General features: G+C 41.2%; 1 protein-coding gene across 1 annotated transcript; it reads right to left on the reverse strand.

Moving 5' to 3' along the window:
- Positions 1-5,377: 5,377 nt before the first annotated feature.
- On the reverse strand, positions 5,378-22,720 carry LOC121931674 (polycystic kidney disease and receptor for egg jelly-related protein-like). Its single transcript, XM_042469653.1, has 2 exons — positions 17,489-22,720; positions 5,378-5,539 (listed from the first exon to the last, which is right to left on the reverse strand). Exons 1-2 carry the CDS (start codon positions 22,718-22,720, stop codon positions 5,378-5,380), a joined length of 5,394 nt encoding a protein of 1,797 aa, XP_042325587.1.
- Positions 22,721-23,319: the final 599 nt, after the last annotated feature.

Here is a 23,319-nt window from a genome sequence, read left to right on the forward strand (position 1 = left end):
CACATATTAACCCCACTCCCCTTCTTCCTAGGGAGCTACTTTGCCAGGGATGCACGGTATTCCCACACCTTCTGTGAGCGTGATACAAAGACAAAGGTGATGTTTGTGGCTCAGGTCCTGGTTGGTGATTTCATTGTAGGCCGTGCAAGTTACTGTCGTCCTCCAGCAAAGTCAACCAATAAGCTCCACTACTACGACAGTTGTGTGAACAACATGAAGAATCCCTCCATCTTTGTCATCTTCGAAAAGCACCAGGTTTATCCTGCATATGCAATTTCATATGCAATTGCAGAAAAAAAATGCATTTTGTCCTAGTTGACAGGAGAATGATTGGAACTGTAAATTTCTACAGTAAAACTGTATGCATTTAATTTACAGTGTAGATTTTTCATTTTTCACAAGTTAGATTTTAGGGAAGCAACATATATCATATACAGTATAAGCATCTGTAAATCTAAAAATGTATGCCCTAAAATTGACCCCAGAATCCCGGGTCGACTTATTTACAGACCAGTGTGGGAATGTGAGAGCAGCTCTTTCAAATTCCCCCATGTGGGATGTGTGGGAGAACAGTTTTTTTCATCGCTCACTTTTGATTTGTCCGCAACTTATAGCTGTCCTATCAATCAGGTCCTACTTGGTGTTCAAAAGTTACACATTGAACTGAAAGTCCTCAGTGAAGATTTTCACACAGCATCATTGTATCGTTCCTTTATCATCCCAAAGTGTAGTGGAATCGTCTTAACAGATAGACGATTCCTAAAGATTTTCACATGAGGCTGTTAGTTTTCTTAAATCGTTGCTAAATCATTCTTAAATCATTGCTGTGTCCAGTGTGTGAATGTAACTGTTTGAAATGGCTTTGCAATCATTTATTGCTGAATTCTGATATATCAACGTTTTATGAACACTAACAGCCTCATGTGAAAATCTTTTGGAATCGTCTATCTGTTAAGACGATTCCATTAAATAAATAATAATAAATAAATAAAATTTTTATTTTTATCCCAACCTTCCAGGGATCAGGGCGGCTAACAACAAGATTAAAATACATACAATACAGGAAAAGTTAAAAACCATAAACACAATACAAATAAAAAGCCCCAATAGCCCAACCTCATGGCCACGGTAGAGGAGGGAGGCCCACAGGATATTTATTCGGGGAATGCCTGCTGGAATAGGAAGGTTTTGAGATCCTTCCTAAATTGGGCCAGGGTGGTAGATGAGCGGAGCTCAGTGGGCAGCTTATTCCAAAGGGCTGGGGCAGCTATGGAAAAAGTCCTCCGCGAGGTGGAAACTAATCTGGCCCCAGGCGCCTTCAGTAGTTGCTGCCCAGACGTTCTGAGGGTGCGAGGTGGAATGTACGGGGAGAGACGGTCCGTTAGGTATCCTGGGCCCAAGCCATTTAGGGCTTTATAGGTAATAACCAACGCCAACCAACCATTACACTTTGGGATGATAAAGGAACGATGTAATGATGCTGTGTGAAAATCTTCAAGGTTTTGGGCAGTTTCTTGTCAATGGCAAAGGCAGGTTCTTACTCTGTAAACATATATTATTATGGTATTCATAAAGAGTTGGTTGCTACAGTAATACACTCCGTCCTTGCCTTACGCGGGAGATCCATTCTGGATCCTGCCGCGTAAGGTGAATTCCGCATATGCTCGAGCCCCATTGGAAACAATGGGGCTCGTGTGCAGCAGCGCAGCGGTGCAGGAGCGCGCGGGGTGCAGTGGGAGCGCATGCCCATTCAATTGAGTGGGACGCGCCGCCCCTTCCGCCCCGCGGCTTGAGCGCATATGCTCAAGGCCGCGTATGGCGTGCCCGCGTATGGCGCAGGTGCGCTGTAATAAAATAAATACAGAAATAATCAAATGGAACTTATTTTTGTGGAGGAGAGAATTAATACAGAGTACTGTACATCACTATCATTTGTTTTGGTACAAGCAAATATGCTTCATTACAGTGAAATATTTCCATTTCACTGATTAATGACACAAAAGCTTCACTGTTCACAGGATATCACATTTGATCTAGATTTAAATGCTTTCTCATCAGTAGCGCCCCCCCCCCCCCCCATTTTTATGAATTAGCTTTTTGGAACACTGCAAGATTTACGTCTTTACGTCTTGAGTGAACATGCCTAACAGAATGTGATAGATTCGTTGCAATGATACCATAGACATACAAGCAAACCAACAGAGTTTTTGATGGTACCATCAGTTTATAGAAGTTTGTGTAAAATGGCATTTGGCACAATTTATTCTAAACACCAGTCATAATCAACTAGATCCATATCCCATTGCACCACCCTCGCCATACCCAATCTTATTTGATTTCAGAAGTTAATCAGGCTACTCTTTGGAATGGGAGACCACCAAGAAATATCTTCAGGTAGGGCCAGTTAAGAATCCAGCCTGAAAACCTGCAGAACCACTGCTGTTGGTCAGCAGACAATACTGGAATAGATGAGTATTTGGTGTAAAGCAAATCCCAACTATCCAAATGAACTGTAACATACAGTTTTGCAACAGGATCTATATTTTAGTTTCCCAAATGGATTGTGGCCATGTATTCTATCCAGCGTAATACCGTACATAATTATATTTGTCCCATCATCAAGTAATCACTACCATTCTTGGAATAATAAATGATTTGTAAGAGCCCTATCTTTTAGCTAAGCAGGATTCTCATTTCCAACCCCACTTGCTTTCCCAGACATTCATGAAAGCAAAGTGGGATAAAATTTATGTCCCACAAAGCCAGAAGCAATGATGCATCTTGGAACTGTGGAGTTTGAAGATGTTGGCTGTTTTGGATTTATGTAAAATTGTCTCCACCGTGTGAATCACGTATTGCCATAATAGTTGCTGGTTGGAAATCTGCTGATCATTAAGGCTACACATTTCATCTCAGGGCATGAAGCGCTGTGGTTTTCCGCATCAGTTGCTCAGTTAGTGGGGAATTTGGTCTCAGTTCATCACGTTCAATAAGGAGGCACCTAAAGAAGAAAAATGTAATCTTTATCTAAAAAAAATGTATTTTGAGGTCTTTTGACAGGTCACCCAGACATCCCACCACTACAAAAGAGCTGGAGCCATCATATTATTACTGCTGCTTTACTTCCACCAACTAGACTTTAAACCAGTTCTGAATAAAACCCACGTTTTCATGACAATAATGCTAAGATGAACAGATGTGAGGAACATGGGGCTCCCCCTATACTGTACTCAAGTTCCTATCAGCCTTAGCCAACAGAGCTGATGCTGAGAAAAATGTGCAAATATAAGAGTGACATGTGTCTCCTCTTTTAATTTAGACAAGACAACAATCATAGTCTGGAGATACCATCAGAAACTGCAATTTATCAACCATCAGAGACTGCAGCTTATCAACATTAGATTTTTTTTTCCTGAGTAGGATACCCTGTAAGACAGGAGAAAGCAGGATCTAGCCCCCAGATGAGGCTAGACTACAATTCCCTGCAACGCAAACCAGCATAACCAATGGTGGTGGATCATGGGAGCCCAACAACATCTGGGGGGCCACACTTCGTTCACCCTCAGAGTACATACTTTTTTCTGGATTCATTACACTGTGATAATGTAATGTTTGAGTTACAGAACCACATCATATGGCTAAGTGCTGACAACTTATGTGATAGGTATCACAGCAGCACTATGGAACCCATAGAAAAGGAGAGCCAGACTGCTTGGTTCTCTGAAGTCAAGAACTGATGTGCAGGTGCTGTGCAACAGGAAAAATCAGAAAGTGACCATAAAGCCTAAATGGTAAAGCCATGCTGACTAAAACAACTTGCTAAGTTCCCTGTGATTTTAAGCTCAAGACATACTGTACAAAACATTCTGAGCCATGTTCCAAAAAATCTTGACATGTTCTGTTAATAGCTAAAACAGAATTTGGAAATAGTGCTTGTTTCTGAGTGGCAAATTGCTGTGGCTGGCATAGCTTTTTGTTGCACTGTTGCTGCCACAGTGTGTCTTTACACAGTTGGATTCAGAGCTTGCTTGAAATGGAACCCTAGGATTCCAAGCCAGAGTCCATCTGACATGTGTTGTCAGCCTGCTGAGTTCAGTTTCTTATCAGACTCCATAAATGAGTTTTAAAGGAGTAAAGAGTCATCCTGGTCTGCCTCTATGATAATACAAAAAATACTGGAGAGGACATGCAACATTGCATGAGCACTCAACACAAAAGAACACCCCCATGCAACTACTTTTGATGGTGTAGAACAGCAGGCTATGGAAGCATAACTGATGTATACTTCCTGCCTATTACTTAGTCTCATGGAAAGCAGGGGTTATGGGCTCTGTTTCTGCATTGCAAGAATATGCATCTTCCCATGGGGGACACAATCATTTTTCCACTATGGAAATATAATGAAATATAGCAAGAGGCAAAAGATGTAAACCACTCCTGCTTCCCACTTCTGCTGCTTTTCTGGAAAGTTAAGAATGGCTCATGTGTATGACTCCTTCACTGCTGGATGAATGCCCAATATCCAACAGTTCATCCTACTACACCATTGTTAAAATATTAGAGTTACTCTTCAGAAAATGATGTTGGGTGAGGCTTCAAAGAGAAATTGAGTATCTATGAAAAAAAAATAAAGGCTTCTCCCTGCTTCAAAGTCCAACACCTCTTCTCACCACTTTTCCTTGTAGGGGTGATGGAAGGTGGGAAGGCAATGACAGGTAGGAAGATAAATGTTTTCAAACCAGCACCTGTGTGAGCTGAGGACCATTACACAAAGGGATACTGGCTGCAAAACAAGCAAAACATGGTGTCTGTATTATAAAGTGTCTGAATTGACAGTATAATAACTAGTAATGTTTTTTTGGAATTCTGCCCACACTGTACATTATTTTTTATTTAATTAATATTACTATGGGTGTCTGGGCAGTATTCCCACATCGCCAAAGACCTAGAATACAGGAATAAAGATCAACCCAATAATGACAGGAAGCTAACTAGAGGCAACAGCTTTTCGTCCCAACCCTACTGTTCAAAGAAAATGCCTAGAGAAGACTCTTTGCCCTGTAAATTGTTTGAAAAGAAAACGGATACATCCTGAAGAATTGGTTTTCAAGTTTCAGGAGGCCCGATGCCATCACCGGGGCCCTCGAATAGGGCTCCGACGGCTTCAGCGGGCCTTCCAGAAGCCCGATGCGGCCGTCAGAGCCCTATTCAAAGGCGCCAGCGACGGCATCAGGCCTCCAGGAGGCCCGATGTGGTCGCCGGGGCCCTCGAATACGGCTCCAATGGCTTCAGCGGGCCTTCCAGAGGCCTGATGCGGCCGTCGTAGCCCTATTCAAGGGTGCCAGCGACGGCATCGGGCCTCCTGGAGGCTGAAGTCTCACTCGACCTTCTTTGAGGTCACGCGAGACTTCGCCTCTGGGCGCCGACATTTTTTCGCCCGGTGGTGGCGGCTGTGGCAACCGCCCCCGGGGGCCGTAAGGAAGGCCTCCGGGGGCCAGATCCGGCCCGCTGGTCGGAGGTTGCCGACCCCTGTACTATTCTATGTCCAGGTGCCCCTAGTTCTAACCAAAAAGCCTATCAGGAAGCCTAAGGTCCTCTGGGAGGAATTTACTACAACCATTAAAGACCAGGTTGTTGGCGACCTCTCAGAGGACAATTTCTGCAACCGCTCCCAATTTATGGAATGGCCTGCCGGACATGATCCGTCACATTAACAATCTAGAGAGCTTTAAAAAAGCCATTAAGATGGATCTCGTCCGGCAGGCCTTCTTGGAATAAAATATTCAGCCACGGACAAGACTTTCCATCTAGTGACTCTGCCCATGATGATTGATTGTTTGTTTGTTTGGATTAGTTGGTTTTTAATCTTATACTGTTTAATCTTGTTTTGGGGGGGGGGTACTGTGTATATATAGTTGTATTTTAACTTGCTGTACGCCGCTTTGATTGCTTGGCAAAAAGTGGGATAGAAATTTAAAAAATTATTATTTTATTTATAGGGGGTAGTGGATTCGCTGGCTTGCCTATGGTATTCTGTGCCATGTTTCAACAATTCTAACATCCATTTAGCTATCCTAGCACTGTGGACCTGGCCGTCCTGAACCTTTCCAGACAATATACATTTAAACAGGGTGTGTGGGGTCTGTACGATAACTCTCGCTATAATGACATCCCATCATGTCAGGGCCCATATTAAAGCTAAGCAGTTCTTCTCATAAGGACTAAATTTTACTTCCATGGGTGAGACATTTTGGGATGCATAAGCCACTACTCTGTGTACTTTATTTCTCAGCTGGGTGAGGACTGCTCCTATGTGATGGTCGGCTACAGGTAGTTGGTGGGGAAATGGCTGAGTAACATCGGGGTGAACCGAAGCTGGAGCTTTGGTTAAATCTGTTTTAAAGGTTGCAAAAGCCTCTTGTTGTTCAAGTCCCCATTTCCAAATAGCTCCTTTCTTTAACAATGCATATAGGGGTTTGGCTTTAATAGCAAAGGCTTCTATGAATTCTCTAGAGAAGTTGAAGGTTCCTAAGAGTACTCTGAGAGAAGCTACATCTGTGGGGGCAGTTAGTTTTCCGATTGTTTCTAGTCTTTGTAGGTCTGGGGTTCTACAGTCTGTCTGAAGGTTTAACCCTAAATATTTGACTTGGGTCTACACTAACTGGGCCTTTTCCCTGCTGGCCTTCAATCCTGTGTCCTGAATAAGCTCTAACACCTCTTGGGTAATGTCTGCTGTCCTTTCCTGCAAGTCAGAGTGGACCAAAATGTCATCCATGTACAACAAAACGTGGTGGTGTGAAGTGGGGCACAATTTCATCCACATTTTGACCATGTGAGCATGGCAAATACTGGGACTGGAGTGAAATCCTTGTGAAATCCTCTTGAAAGTCATTTGATTGCCATGGAATTCAAAAGCGAACTTGTAATAGCAACTCTCATGGAGTGGGATTGAGTGGAAGGCATTGGCTAAGTCTATCACGCTGTAAAATTGTGTTCCGGCCGGATGGCTGCTAGGATCTCATTGTACTTGGCTACTATGGGGGCTACTGAGGGAGTGACCGTGTTGAGGGCTCTAAAGTCCACGGTCATTCTCCATGTGACGCAAGCCTTCTATGGTTTTTGCTATTCTTTCTTCTGCCTCACGGGGGGTAACTGTACTGCTTCTGAGGGGGGGATCTTTTCCTTCTATGAACACGTATGCTCCCTTAACCTTTCCACACTCCATTTTATCCTTGATCCACACCTCGGGGAAGTCTATCATCCAGGAGTCAATTTTTAATGGGGAAGAGGGTTGCTGAAGCCTTTAAGGTGGCACACCGGTGGATGGCTGATATAACCAAGGGACCTTCTTCTAGTTGCCACAGGAAACTGGCTAAGTCCAGTGTCAGCCTGTATTTCTTAAGGAATCCTACTCCAAGAATCCCGTCGTCTTCTCCCTTATTCTCACATGCTCTAATTAGATCGAAAAGGGGGCCTAATTGCAGTGGAATGTCCTTCCAAATGGCAGCCTGGTGTTTTCCGTTACCAAATCCCACCAGCACCATGCTATCTATTGTCTTATGTCCAAGCACAGCCAACTTGTGGCTCAAGGTGTTAACCGCAGCACCAGAATCTACTAACATCTGTGCAGGCTTTGGTTTGTCTTGCAGTCCAATCTGTATGCTCACAGTGGGATGTCCCCACAAATCTGGCTTAAGGGTAGCTACTATCTGTTGGCATGGCAGCTTGGGTGTGGGAGCTATGTGTTGGGAACTATTCTAAGGAATGACTGCAGAAACCGGGTATGAGGGGGCCTTAATGGTTCCAGTTCTGGGGGTGGTTTGTAGCAGAGTATTACTAATCCAGTGGGGGTTTCAGCCCAAGTTATCCTAGGGTCTGCCTATGCTCTCTGCAAGCTAGGGAATTCCAGGCGTCCCTAGCCTGAATGTCCTACATTCTGGGTGTCAGAGGAAGCTATTCCCTGGGGGTTTCCACTCGTGTTCCAGCCACTTAAGGCTCGTCCAAGAGGTCCATTAGCTCGGGAATGGGTTTGCCACGTAGCTCCTCCGTGGTGAAAACTAACTCTTTGAGCTGCCTATAAATGATATTTCTGTTTTCCTGGAGTGGGTTTTTGGGTTCTCTTTTCTTTCTACTGTGTTGCATGTCTTAACAGGGTTTAAGGGTGCTCCTGGAGTGCATCCTTCCGTGGGTTCATTCCCTTTAGGGGGACTCCATTGGGGATTATAGGGAGGGGGAGTCTAAGCCTCTTGTGGCAAGGAACTGTCCTTTAGGACTTTTGCCTGTGTGGCCGATTCGAAAATGCTTGGCCACTATGACACTTTTTAAACTTAACTTGCTTTGCAATTCTTTAATTCTGGCCTCACACATGGTGTGGTCGGTTTTCGCTGCTTCTTTGGTCCTTTGGGACAATATGAAGTCTGCAGCTTGTTTTGTCTGGCCTAGTTTCTAATTCTTGGATTCTAATTCTTAGTTCCACATTCTCCTTTTCTGTTCTATCTGCTCTTTGACCAGGCTCATTAACTGTTCTTGCCAATAGGATGTTCTCGGTCACCTTCTTCCTAATCTTGGTGACCATTTCACCGATCTGCCTTTTGGAGACATTTCCCTCTAACTTATACTTCTTATACTCCTTCACGGCATCGTGTGCTATCATCCACACACCCCACAATGCCAATCTATCCTTCTCTGCTTTGGGGACGCTCTTCAGTCCCTCTCTTGCTGTTTTGAGGTTGTAGGCCTCCAAGAGAGTTGAGAATGGGTCGTCAGTAAAGAACTCTCCAAATAGCCACGGGTTGGGCCCCTTGACTATCCTACTCCATCAAACATGCAAATGGCAGCAATATGCCCATGGAAGTCAGGATGACTAAACTGAGAGTTCAAAGATATAGTCATGTTAGTCTGTAGAATCAGTATGTAGAGAGGTCTTGTAGCATCTTTCAGTTAGCATCAAAGGTGCTACAAGATCTTTCTACATAGTGAATTGAGACTTTGACTCCATCATGAGAAGAAGGCATGATTCATTAGAAAGAGACAATGATGCTGGGAATGATGGAGGGCAGTAGAAAGAGAGGAAGACCACACGGCAGATAGTTAGATATGATCCGGGACGCAGAGGCCTGAGCCTGCAGAACCTGAGAACAAGAAATCTTGAAAATGAATCTTGGAAATGTCTCATTCGTAGGGTCACAATGAGTCGAGATCAATGTGAAAGCAGTTAATAACATTTTTGGAGAGCACAAAGAAGTACCTCAGTCAGCGTCTCTGCCTTCCTGGCCTTGCTCTATCTCCAACAATTTTCTCTAAATCTCTTACTTGAACCAGCTTCAGGTCTGCAGAGAAACAATCTCTTGGTCCTCTAAACTCTCTGACAGCTGACCCCACCTGGAATATTGTGTCCAGTTCTGGGCACCCACAATTCAAAAAGGACATTAAGAAGATAAAATAAATAAATAATAAAACTTTTATTTATATACCGCCCTTCCTGAGATCAGGGCGGTTTACAACATAAAACAAGCAAATAACAATTTAAAAACAGTAACATCTTCACAATCAAATATAAAACCAAGACAAAACAAAAGCCCCCGTTAGCCAATCCTCTTGCAGAGTACAAGGAGTACAAGGAGGCCTGCTAGGACTGTGATTGGGGGAATGCGATCTTAAACAGAAAGGTTTTAACATCCTTTCTGAATTGGGCCAGGGAGGTGGCCGAGCGGAGCTCTGAGGGCAGCGTGTTCCAAAGGGCCGGGGCAGCGATAGAGAAAGACTTCCTCGTGGTAGAGGTAAGCCTGGCCCCTGGCACCCTAGGGAGTTGCTGCCCAGATGTTCTGAGGGTGCGGGACAGAATGTACGGGGAGAGGCGGTCCTTCAGGTATCCTGGGCCCAAGCCATTTAGGGCTTTATAGGTCAGATGGAGCGTGTCCAAAGGAGGGCGACCAAAATGGTCAAGGGTCTGGAAACCATGTCCAATGAGGAACGACTTAGGGAGCTGGGGATGTTTAGCTTGGAGAAAAGAAGGTTAAGAGGTGATATGATTGCCCTGTTTAAATATTTGAAGGGATGTCATATTGAGGAGGGAGCAAGCTTGTTTTCTGCTGCTCCAGAGAACAGGACTGGGAACAATAGATGCAAGCTGCAGGAAAAGAGATTCCACCTGAACATTAGGAGGAACTTCCTGACAGTAAGGGCTGTTCGACAGTGGAACAAAGGCCCTCTAGGAGTGTAGGCATTTTGCCACATTTTGCTCCCAAAGGCTATTTTAAGCTAGAAAAGACTTTTTTTTTCAAAATGGGAATTAAACTGGAAGTGACGTCCTGTTATTTCTATTTTTTTAAAAAAAAGGTTTCTCCTGGACTTAAACACATAGTAAAAATGTCCTTAGGGGTGTTGGGGGGCATTTGGGGGCAAAAAGGTTTTGGTTATTGACGTGGGGAGCAGCATCCCCAAAGGTAATGTGCACCTCCCCAGCACATTATGTGTTTTGCGATGGTCTTAGACAATCCTTGTGAAATGGTCATTTGGCCCCCAAAGGGGTCAAAGCCCACAAGCTGAGAACTGTTGGCTTAAAGGGACAAAGGTTTGTTTATCTGCATACCTGAGGCTGGCTCAGGTGTGAGATATGGAACAAGTGGTTGGAGGCAGAAGGATATAGGGATGGAAGAGGGACTGACTGACTGCTGATCAACACCCCAAAGACAAACTGAGGAATGTGCTTCATCTTGTGCCGAACTAATGTGGCAATCCCATCCCAGCTACAATTGGATTGCATTTTTCTCAGCATTTGCAAGTTGTAATATCTGCATTAGCCACCTGGGTAAGCTAAAGAGCATTTTCCTGATTTTTTTAGCACCAGTAACTTACTAGTATTGAGTAACTCAGCATTCTGGATCCTGTAACATCTATGATGAATAAGTACTGTAGTTCCTTTCAAAAAGTAACCAGTAAAATGACTGCCAGCATTTGCGATAGGGATATAAACCTTTGTTTGTGTTGTTCTTGCATGTAAGAATGTGAAATTGTAATTTTTCAGTCAATCTTTTTTTCTCCTTGGTTGTGGAATGGCAAATCATTCTCTGTCTTGAGATAGGTTTATAATTGCAACCGCAAATTTTATACAGATTGCATAAATGTCACAAATTGTGTAACCTCTGTCATGCTCCATGTAGCGGGGTAGGGTATTCCCTGGAGAAAGAGAGCCAGGACAACGTTCCCCAAGTAGAAAGCTTTGCATCTCATTCCCTCAGATGGTTGCCTCTCTCTAGAGACTGAAGACTGGGGCTCTGGAGAGAGGACCTACCTCCTCGTGATGAAATTGTCTTGGAGACTTTATAGTTATAATGGAAACCTGGTAAGATGACACCTATGATTGGACTGTTACATTTCAATAGAGTATAGTCTATTGAAAAAGAATAGATGTATCAGAGAAGGATGGCGAGTCAAAGGTCCAAAACACAATGGAGAAATAATCCAGTTTGGGACCGCTTTAACTCAGTGCTAGAGAATCCTGGGAATTGTAGTTTATTGTGGCCCCAGAGTTCTTTAACCGAGAAGGCTAAATATCTCTCAAAACCTCCCTCACAAAAGTTCCCAGAATTCCCTAGCATTGAGCCAGGACAGTTAAAGTGGTCTCATACAGTGGTACCTCGGGATACGAAATACCCAGGTTACGAAATTTTCGGGATACGAAAAAATCCCATAAGAAATAATTGTTCCGGGTTACGAATGTTTTTTCGGGTTACGAAAAAACTTTTGGTGCTTTTCGGCGCTATTTTACACGGAATCGCGGCTTTTCCCCATTAGCGCCTATGGCATTTCGGCTTACGAAGGCTTTTCGGGTTACGAAAGCGGCCGCGGAACGAATTACTTTCGTAACCCGAGGCACCACTGTACTGGATTATTCCTGCAGTGTGCTTTGGACCATAGATAAACCCAGTTATACAGGAATCAGTGAGTGGATCAATTGAAACCATTTAAGTAAAAATAAATGGAGAAATAAATAAATAAATGCAGCATTGTGGCAGGACTTTACTACAGGCCAGCAAAGCAAGAAGAGATGGTAAACAAGGGAACAAATCTCAAAAATCTCAAAGATGCAAGAATTAATAGTTATGAGGGACTTCAATTATCCTTCAAAGCCGTGTTAGTCTGTAGAATCAGTACACAGAGAGATCCTGTGGCACCTTTGAGACTAACCAAAAGAAAGAAATTGGCAGCATGAGCTTTCGTAGACTTCCGTCTACTTCCTCAGACGCATTTGGTGGCGTGGAAGCCAGGTACAGACATATATATGCTATTGGTATGTGAGACTGTCGATTCAAATTACAAATCCTCTGTGTATGGAAATGAAGTTGCAGCCCAATTTTAATTGTGCTTATTAGTGCACAAAGACATAGGAAGCTGGTCTTTGTGCATGGAAATGAAGCGGCAGATCCAGTTTTGCAATGGGACTAACCTGTGGTGAGGGGAATAGATGAATGTAGGGCACCCCCATGAGGATGGGGTCAGATAGTGTTGAAGTGCACATCATGTGTCAGGAAACCATTGTCTTTGTTCAATACATTGCCAGGAGACTAATGTCCAAAATACAGTGCAGAAATAATCCATTTTGAGACTGCTTTAATTGCCCTGGCTCAGTGCTAGAGAATCCTGGGAATTGTAGTTTATTGTGGCTCTAGAGCTCTCTGACAGAGGCGGCTAAATGTCTCACAAAACTACAGTTCTCAGAATTCCTTAACTTTGAGCCAGGGCAGTTAAAGTAGTTTTGAACTTGACCTAACTCTAAGAATAGGCTCACCAAGAAATTCCTGATGTACCCTGTGGATAATTTCTTAGGCAGAGGAAGAAACAAAGGGATTGGCAATTCTAGACTTGACCCTACGCAATAGAGAGGAGTTGCTAAAGGGAAGAAAACTAGTGGGTACTTTAGGGGAAAGTGACCATGTTATGCTATAATTCACAACTGCGGGACAACGCAAAGAAGAGTATAGTCAATCATAAACCTTTGGTTTCAGAAAACTTGGTTTTACCAAATTCAGGGAATTGCTGGATGAAATCCCATAACTAGACATGCTAAAAGAAAAAGACACCCAGCAAGGGAGGGAGTTCTTGAAAGAGGAATTACAAACAACACAATCACGACAATCCCATGGAAGAAGAAAAATGGGGAACATATGAAAAAGCTAATGTGGCTGTACAACTGCCTTGAAGAGGAAATGAAAAGAAAAAAGAGTATGCATAAAGAATGGTAGAAAGGATGAATCACCTGGTAAGAATACAGATATGTAGCCTTCAGGAATAGTATTAAGGAAGCTAAAGCTCAGAATGAGGAGAAACAAAGAAGTGAAGCAGATGGCCCACCAGGAGTAGTGACTGAACAGCCTGCTTCCAAAGCAGGTCACCACTGCCAAGCCAGTTGCCACCAGGAGCCAGATTATTTTGGCTGCTTTTTGATCCGGTCCAAAGGACCCGATCATGGTGTTGGAGTGCCTTCTGTCTTCTTTGGGGGTTAGCATCATATGAATGCTATGCCCCCAAAGCATCTGGAAGCTGCTTTTGGCCCGTGCATTTCATAGAATCATAGAATCATAGAGTTGGAAGAAACCGCAAGGGCCATCCAGTCCAACTCCAGTCCAACATCATATGAATGCTGTGCTCCCAAAGCATCTGGGAGCTGCTTTTGGCCTGTGCATTTCGGGCCTAGCTTAGCAAACAAGGAGCAACAAAATGACAGGCTGTACACCAGTAACTGTAGTTCTGAAGGTGGGTAGGGCTACAATCAAAATGCTTCTACTTGATTCTAGAAGGTTCTGAATAGTGCTCTGTGTAGGCACAGGATGACCCATTTGTGTGAGGCACAGAGACCATGAAGAAAAAAAAGCTTTTCTCAGATATAGTCGATGTGGGATTTATAATCCAAAGAAAGCCATAGTTATTCAAAGATAGGGCTAAAATCTGGGAATGCTTAATCTGCTTCTGTAACATTAAGGTGAAATGTAAAAGGAACAAAACATCAAAAAAGCTTTAAAAAACTGTAGAATTTATTCTGTAAAACAGTAAATTTTGAAATACAACAGTAATAGTATAATCAGGAGATGCTAATTAGAGAGACATACAACAAAAACCACCTAAACTTCACAGTAGCTCAAATATTTAGCACATTTTTAAATTCAAGGCACATTTTTAAATTCAACACTGTGCAAGTATTACAAAATTATTAGGTAACAATCGTAATTATGGAAACAAAGAAAAACATCTGATTACAACCAAACAAACCTTGACTACAAGGAAGATAGTGGGAGGATGGATTTACAACCATTGCATGCCAATTGAATATCATTTCAATGCACAAATAGTCAATTAGAGGTGTAAAACACTTCTGACCCAGTTCTGTCAAATCATTTTTGTATATTGTTAACATATATCATACTAATAGAATTAAATATTTTCAGGCCTTAATTGCTGATCTTCATTTAGCCAACTTTCTCATGGACTGGGTGAAACTGTTAATACATGCTGAATGGTAGAAATGCTCATATGAAATAAGTGTTTACCAAGGTAATAATATACTGAATGTCTAAAGCTCACCAAGAGCTCTCTGTTGTTGATGGTAAAAAAGTTTGAAGCTATGCATATTTTCTTTCTGTCTTTGGTAGTGCAAACCAAATGTATGACCTGAGTCCTGATAACTCAGGTAGTCCCACTGAAGCAACAGATGAATGGTGAACCACTACTTAAATCCCATTGACTTAATGGTTTGGCTTTGGTTGTGACTTCAAATAGAATTTGGGCCTAAGTGTACTTTGGCTGCACCATCCTTTGGAGATCCTTGTTCCAATCCAGAAATATTCCTGTCCTGAAGATTTCATCTGCATATGCTAAGAATGCTCAAGAGTTCCTCTGCATATGCACCCATCATCATATCCTGCAAACTTAAACCACCTTGAGTGCTGAAAATTACTTTAGTCATTAATCTAGACCTATGGAATCCAACAAGAACAGCTCTTCCTAAAGATTATCATCATCTAAAAGTGGAAGGCACTACATTATTAATTCAAAACATTAAAGAAATTAGTATAGGATAGTGTGATGCATAAAGATGGGACTGATAATTCACCATTATATAATATTGGGCTAACTGGATAATATAAACAAGATAACGGCAATGGGGAAAATATTACAGAAATTAATATTATTTATTCTCAATGGATTCATGAAACTTAAAAATAAAATGTTGCATTGCTAAATACTCTACTTTTTAGTTTGTTGCATAGTTATATTTTTCAGGTTTTCCATATAGTATCTGATTGAAGATATTGGTTTCTGTTGTAGTCCGTGTACCAGTGGTAAAAAAAACACACATCCTGTAGATTTTCTGGACTATGTAGTACACCACTTCGGCTTCATGTGATGGTAATTCGTAAACAGCTTGTTTCATTTCCACATGAGCAGAGATTAGAATAACTTGAGTTAAATTGACAAAAACACAAATCATCACAAACAGAAAGAAACCTAAGAAAAGACCACCTAGAACTTTATCAGTTGAAAATGCAGTGTCCCTAAATGCTAAGGCACAGTAAGACAATACAGTGGTAAAAGAATATAACACAGTACGAAATGTTTTTTCATGTTGCCCAAATACTAAATACCCAACTGACATAAATGCAAAAAAAAATATGGCTCCTGCTATAAACAGATTAATCATTGTAGGTAAAGATGCGAATAAGGAGCTTTGGGCCAAGCGTACACCATACATAAATCTGAAATAGCGGTACATTTTCAAAACTAGGAGAAAAAGCAAAAATCCCATAATCTCCCTGACCACTTGATCAAACTGAGAAACTGCATGAAAAGGAATGAACTGATACGGATTACTCAAATAAAACTGTATTAATTCAAGAGCGAGCTGAAATTTGCATAGAAGTAGCACTATATAAATAAAGCAGGTTGTCTTTATTCCAAAATTGATTAAGTTGGCAGCTGTTTTTATATATATCAGCCTTTTTATATATAACACACGAAGCTCATCAGCAATATATATTATGAGCATATATATAGTGGTTAAAAACAACAAAATCTGAGTGGTGGATTGGTCAGTGAGAAGAGGGAGTTTGTAAGAATTAACGGACACACTCCTGTTAAGTGAACCAATGTAGGAAAACTCAAATATGACAGAAATGCTGCAAAATAGATCTACATCTGGGTTAAAAGTGGTTAGTTCAATAATCAGTGCCCAGGTCTTATCATCAAGCCACTTGTTCATTTTTAAAGCATCTATCCTTGTTGATGAATTATCTTGTGGTTCCTCAGGAAAAAAATAAAAGCTGTATCCTCTGGATGGATAACTGTTCAGTTCTCCATACGAGTGATAGTCCCATTGAACAGCAGGATGTTCATAAGTGAAACCCAAAAAACCATGGCTGCCATTATGAATTGAACTATTGGCTGGCATTGCCCATGACCCAAGGTAGTCAGTTTGATCTTCTGGGTCAATTCCATATTTCCTGTCGCAACCAACATTATTTATTCTTAATGTATGTGCTATGCGATGTGGAAAGAAACATTCCATCGTAGAGCTTTGACTTCTTATTTGTCTCATTCTGGGCAATCCAAGAACTTTTAACCAAGTGTCTGTAAGATAAGTTGGTTTGTCCTCATTGTGTATCAATGGCAAAAAAATATTTTTCACCCATTTGTAAATATCTGCTATTGTATTTACTTCAGATAAACCAAGAGAAAATTTTTCATACATATATTGATTGGAATAAAACAAACTGGTGATTTCTGCAGGCTGTGCAACAGTTAAAATTAAAGTTAAAAAGAGACAATGGCAGACTATATTCTTCACAAAAACATAAGCCAGACTTTTAATCTCCTGTGCTTTTCGCAATATTAGGACTTCTTCCTTTTTTAGAGGTTGGTATTTCTTGGAAGCTCTAAGTCTGACCAGCTCATGATGTAGGTGTCTCATCTCTTGGGCAGTTCGAATACTATGTTTAAGCTGAATATCTTGGTAGCTAGGCCATGGGATGCTTTGACAATATCTTGCAGAACCAGTATTCCAAGCTGAAACTATAACTACCTTTAAGGTCTCGAACAAAAACACATGTAGACAAAATGACGTCAAGGAAGCTAGTAACCATTCTAAGGATGTTTTGCTACCATAAGACAGGCCTTGTACTATGATGAAAGATGATGACACTCCAGATATGCAAAACACAAAGGACCAAGCCATGAATGCAAAATAGCAATGAAGTTGTGGCTTCTTTGTTTTCTCAAAAGATACTTTATTTTCTGCAGCATAATTATTATTAACATTGGTATCAATGAGTGGGGCTGGCTGAGACGTCATTTCTGCGAGTGGAACATCTCCTATATTGTCCTTTGTACAAAGCAATTTAGACACCAGGGAAGGACTTTCTTTTTTCTGATCTTGAGCTGTGTGATATGGTGAAGGCCTTTTTATTGAGTAAATAAACAAGGTGGTCACAATTACCTGCACAGGAATGGAAATTAAAGCACTTCTTATTCCAATTCTTATAGACATCAAGTACGCCAGCCCTACTGAATAAATAAATTGATCCTTCGCACTAATGAAGAATAAAGAGTTAAACATCAAGGAGCTCATCAATATTGCTAAGCAACAGGACAATCTTTGGAATCTGTTGAGAGAGCCATGGATCCCCTTATAAGTGAACACAGACAGCCACAGGTGGTTCCTGCTCAAGTCATTGCTAACTGTTATTAAAAAGTAATCAATTTTGCTTATGGATGCATTTGGGCTCATAACAGCAAATGACCGTTCTATCTGGGAATCATCTGTGCCAAGAGCTAACCATTTTCTACACAAAAACAGCCATGACTGCTTAGTCTCTAGGTTTTGGACTTTGATTCGGCTTAGATACCAATTAGGACCAAATTTGCAATTGTCATGCCAGATATGTAGGGAAAAAATTTCTCCTAAGTCCATCGTAGTACTTAAAAGAAAGGTGTCAATGGCTCCACGGCGGAAGATTCTTGGGAATTTTGGATGTTTTAATTGATGCACATTGCTGACCCCATTTTGGCCAATCAGCTCAATAAAAACACTAGCTTTTGTGCCTGCTCTTGGACGACTTCCTGTGTATATGGTGACCAAGTACCTTATCTTGTCAAAAGGATCATTGTCTGGCAGATCTATGATCTTGGCTTTCCTACTTACTTTATCTTTTTTTAAGGCCCAGAGAGCCAACAATGTGTAGACCGTAAAAATGGTAAGTACTGTGAATTCTGTTATAGGATATTGGAGAACATTTGCTAAAAGAGATCTTTTCATATCAGTATGGTTAGGGAATAAAAATACCTTGCTGGCTAAAAATCGGATGCCAGCTTCAGGGATCCCTGGTGACCTAGGACTAGCTGTTCTTGTGCTGTGCTCTTTTGCTTTGCAAATGCAGTGTATTTTGGACCAGCTGGTCTCACGGCCAAGTTTGCATGCTTCTTCTTTCCACTGCTGCTGAACTCCATCCAGATCTAGGCATTCTGCTGCAAAAAGGGCGATGCGAACAATCTTTGTAGTCTGTTCTCTCACAAATGGGTTTGATTGTAGGACAATCGAGAGGTTCACTTTGTCTTGCCTATTCCTGTAGACTGGGGACCAGAACAATGACTGAGGAATACAAAGGATATAGGGAGCCTCAACAACACATGCAGGGATGCTAGCATTCATTTTGGTAGATGTTGGTGGGCTGTGATGAGAAACAGTATATGTAGCTATGGGAGGGTGACTAAGGTTGTCACCTAGGTATACAAATACGTGGAAAGTGATTCTGATTTTGGACACAATCTGGATAAAAACATATTTGGTGCTTCTCTTTATTTCAAAATTAAAGCCTCCAGTTGTTTTCGAATGCATTTTGTCTGGTCCTATAGTCAAGTCAAAGATGGCCTCATCTTTTCTGGCCATGATAACTTCAGCTACATCAGGTATAATGCTGATTATGTCACCATTAGTTTTGGTGCCTTTCATTTTGAATCCAGTCACTATTGTTCCAATATCTTCTGAAAAGAACAACCAAGGGAACGGATTTCTGTCAAATACATAAAAAACAGTGGTAACCACAGCATCTACTTGTAATTCAGCATGATGACCCTGCTTCAGTTTTGGGTAAAAGCAATTCTTGCAAAATTTTCTATCAGAGACATTTCCAAAAACTTCCCAGGTCTCATATTTTTGTAAGTGAATGCTCCAGTTGTCTGTTTCCATTATAGTTTCATTTTCCCCTGGGCCTTTATCTTGTAAGACCAAGTCTGCTAATATTTCCATAACAAAAATGGTTTCTTTAACTACGTTGATATTGACATTCCTGTGGTGCAAGAGAGAAGCTTTCAACACATTGGACAAACCAATCAGAATACCGTTGCCAAGGATCTCTGTTTCCTTAGAACCTAAGTCTTTGTCCCTGTGCCTTTTTAGAGCTTTACTGACTTCTTTTAGTTTCTTGACTGCTAGCAGTTGTGATTCTCTGTTTACTTCCATGGTTAAATGTGTTACCTGACAAATACTTAAAATAACTTGGTTTATTTCCTGTGCAGTGTTTGTTGGTATCTCCGCAATCAAATTAAGGAGGATTTGCCTCAAATCAGATTTAGAACTCTGACTGGTTGGTGAAGTCTCAATGTTATTTAAAACTGAGGCCACCATATATACAAAATAACCTATATTAATATAATCTTTAGTTACCAATAAAGTTGTCATGAAAGCACTTGGTCCATGGATTAAAGCACGCAGTTCATGATAAATAACATCAGGTGACTTACTTCTGGGGTGGTCATACACAGTTGCTTGCAAAGTTATTTGAGAACATGCTCCAAGAGCATCATATACTTGAATATATATAACTAAGGCAGAGTTCTGAGATAGCAGACCACTTGGGAGAAAATACTGTGAAGTTTTATAGTCATGACCAGCATATACTATTATTCCCAGAGTATTACTCTCTATAGAAGATACAGTACTAATTTTCGTTTGGTTGTATGCTGCTATTACTTTATATGTAAGGGGCTCATTTTTGTCTTCAAACCCCCTACACTGAATAAAGAATTTTGTTAGGAATGCTATACCAATCTTTGGATTAAGGACACATTTTCCTAGACGAGGTGGGCTATTAACATAAAAAGAATATTTATAGATGGCTGACTGTCCTTCTGTTGTTAAGACTTTCAGACTAAGAATATATGTCTGCTCTGCCATCGTTGCAAATGCAAAAGCATTTATACGTAGATATGGATTGGATCTTCCTGTTGTAGTTTTGGAAGACCAATCAAAATCTATTTCGTTGGACTGTACTGAGTGCAATGACCAGTAATAGGCTGGTTTTTTAGTTCTACAATTTAGGCATCGGCCAGAAAGACAAAACCTTTCTGTTGGAATTACTGATTTATCACAATTTTCAATACATGCAACATTCAGGATTAAAGTAGGGTTAACTTCTACATATACTGCTTGCTCAGTATGAGCTGTTCTGCTACCATATTGAACTACCAAGAGAAAATAATATGTATTACTTCCTTGAAAAATTTGGGGTTTCATTATTTGAACTGGGTCAGATGAAGTTAACCATTTCAAATCTACCTGATCTGGATGACACTTCCCATTTTTACTTAGAGTCATTGATGCATAGTCTGTTTTTTGTTTTGTGCAATACCAAATAAAGGAGAGTCCTAGAGAGGATTGTATGGCTTTACCATTAGAGAAAACTGATCCATTCAGTGTCCACTGGTCAGAAAAACTAACTGTCCGGTAACTGCCTCCAGCAATGGCAGCTACCAAGTTATCTGGCCCAATTTCAACAAACACTGAATCAGAGCTTTTTGTTCTATACCATGTATCTAATGATGTTAATTTCATGGTGAAATTAAAGAGATACAAGCCATCATCCAAACTAGAACTGGGAATTTTTAATGTGATGACATTTCTTCCTCCAATTCCAGGTGGGTTAAAAGGTTTTGACCAGTCTGGGGTACTTGTCATATTCGGGACTTTATAAATGTTCCAGATCACATCTGCTTGTTTAGGGCCTGGACAATTTATCCGTGCATCAGCAGACAGAGTAAATTCTGTCCCTGGAGTATAATGTATGATTAATTTAGAAGTCTCAGGCCTCTGGATATGAATTTTTATAATAGAACAAGGTTTTTGTTGGCAGGCTAATCTGGATTCTATAACTTTTGAAGCATAAGTGTTGAATGTAGCTTTCAAAATTGTTGGTACAATTCCATTGCCTGTGCAGTTCACTTTTGCTACAAAGCCAGTATAGAGGGCAGGATTGAACGGTAAAACAGAGTCAGGAATGAATTTTGTTGCATTTCTGACATGATTTATGTATGCAAAAGTATAGTTCTCAATCAGATTCTTGTCTTTTGAATCAAACAGTTGCAAGTTGAATGTCCACTCACACTGCAGCAGAGGATGCTGTACAGGAATAAACCATACAATGTAGGCCAGATTTTCCTCAGGAAGCGTGCTGTTGAAAATGTGGATTTCTATCTCTTTTTCTCCTAGAGACTTGAACAGATTTCCCTTCCGGTTCAGATATATGTGCATACTAAACCTGAACAATTGTAGCTGCACATATTCAGCCATGATCAGGTAAGAAAAGCTTGCTTGCTGGTAAAAGATATAGTGGGAGCTGGAATTCTTATCCGTGGCAGTATTAGTGCTGACATCCTGAATGGAATAGTAGAGTCCTAAGGTATGGCTAATAATATATGTGCCTACTTTGACTTTCTGTGGGTTGAGTGTGAGGTACGTTGGAGTTGCACTACTTGCAGTGAAAATCAAAGTTTTATTAGAAAAATCAAGTTTTCCTGTCAACTCTCCAAACAACATTTCTTTGGCATGGAAGTAGATAGTAGCCATCACCTTCTCATTTGAATGATGTGGTTTGTGAACAGCACATAAATTACTATGCAGAGCAAAAGGGTTGTAATTGTAGGAATGAGACCACCCTCTTGTGCTGTGCCTATTCAGTAGTTTATAAGCTACTATCCCTTGACTGAGTTGTAGAAAACTCCAAGAAAGGCTGAGCGTCCCATGTGGCTGGTTCAGCAATTTGGAATTTGTACTAAAAACATGTAGCAGGGCAGGCTCTACTAAGAAGTCCATGCTAAGGCTGATCCGAGGACCGTGCTCAATGCTGACTGAAGCAGTGTAGAATCCACGGTGGGCATAGTGCACAATCAAGTGATAGGTATAATAGGACCTACAGACCTGGTGTAACTCTGCATTAAGATATGCAGTGTATGGAGGGAGCTCAGTGTATTGATCACTGGGAACGAGGAGATCTGCAGGACTACCCCCTTGACTCTTGAAGTGATAGATCCATGTGGAACTCTTAAGACGTGCACACCAACCCAGGTGCACCGGCTGCCATTCAAAAATCGGACGTGTGCGTGGCCAGAACAGGAACAGATGGACATCCTGCCCAGAAACCTCAATACTCAGATTGTGGTGAAAGCACAAGGGGACTGGGCACAAAGTTGATATGCATTGTACTGTGATCTGACTGTAAGCCAACGGTGAATTAGTGCCTTCTCTTGACAGGCCTGGGCCTAGCGTTAGGTTACCTGACCAGAGATTTGTACTGTTTACCAGGATGGAATCCTGGTACCAACGACAGTACGGAGGTGGTTGGAAATCTGATGCTTCCTTCCCAGAATGTACTCCTGGCACTCTTGAGTAATACATCACTATACTGCCATCCCACAGGCATGAGAGCTGGAGCTCATTGTCGTGTCGTTGATAAACATGATGTTCTGGCTTTGAGCAAGTAACTACCAATGGTGGTGGCAGGAAATCAAGAAGTGTAGCCACTTGGAAGTAGAAGCAACAAAAACAGCAAAAGAGGAAGACATGTTGGGAAAGGCTCTGCATCACTGGCATGATAAAGAAACATGGCTCAGTGACAACAGCTGCCTCTTAGCAACATGAGGGGTCACAGTAGAAGACTGGATTCTAGAATCTTTCTGCAATTGCCTTGGGCAGCCCAAGCCCATTTCCAATACTGGTCAGGATTTCTTGCTCTTCCTTTCTCGCCAAGAATTCTATATTTCTCTTCAGAGTTCTTGCATATCACTTTATTTTGGATATAAATGATTGTCTCTTATTTCCACATTATGCAGCTGTATTTTTCAATGTTTGTGAAATATTATTTGGTGGTTTTTCACTTTTCAAAATCAAATTTATCGAGTTATCGATTTCCAATAACTATGTAGCACTTTAATTTTGAAAATAAAATGGTGTTGGGAAATGGAATTTGAGTAAGAATTTGCTGCAAGTATATTGCA

This window comes from Sceloporus undulatus, chromosome 5 (assembly GCF_019175285.1).
Source record: "Sceloporus undulatus isolate JIND9_A2432 ecotype Alabama chromosome 5, SceUnd_v1.1, whole genome shotgun sequence".
Taxonomy (NCBI): Eukaryota; Metazoa; Chordata; class Lepidosauria; order Squamata; family Phrynosomatidae; genus Sceloporus; species Sceloporus undulatus.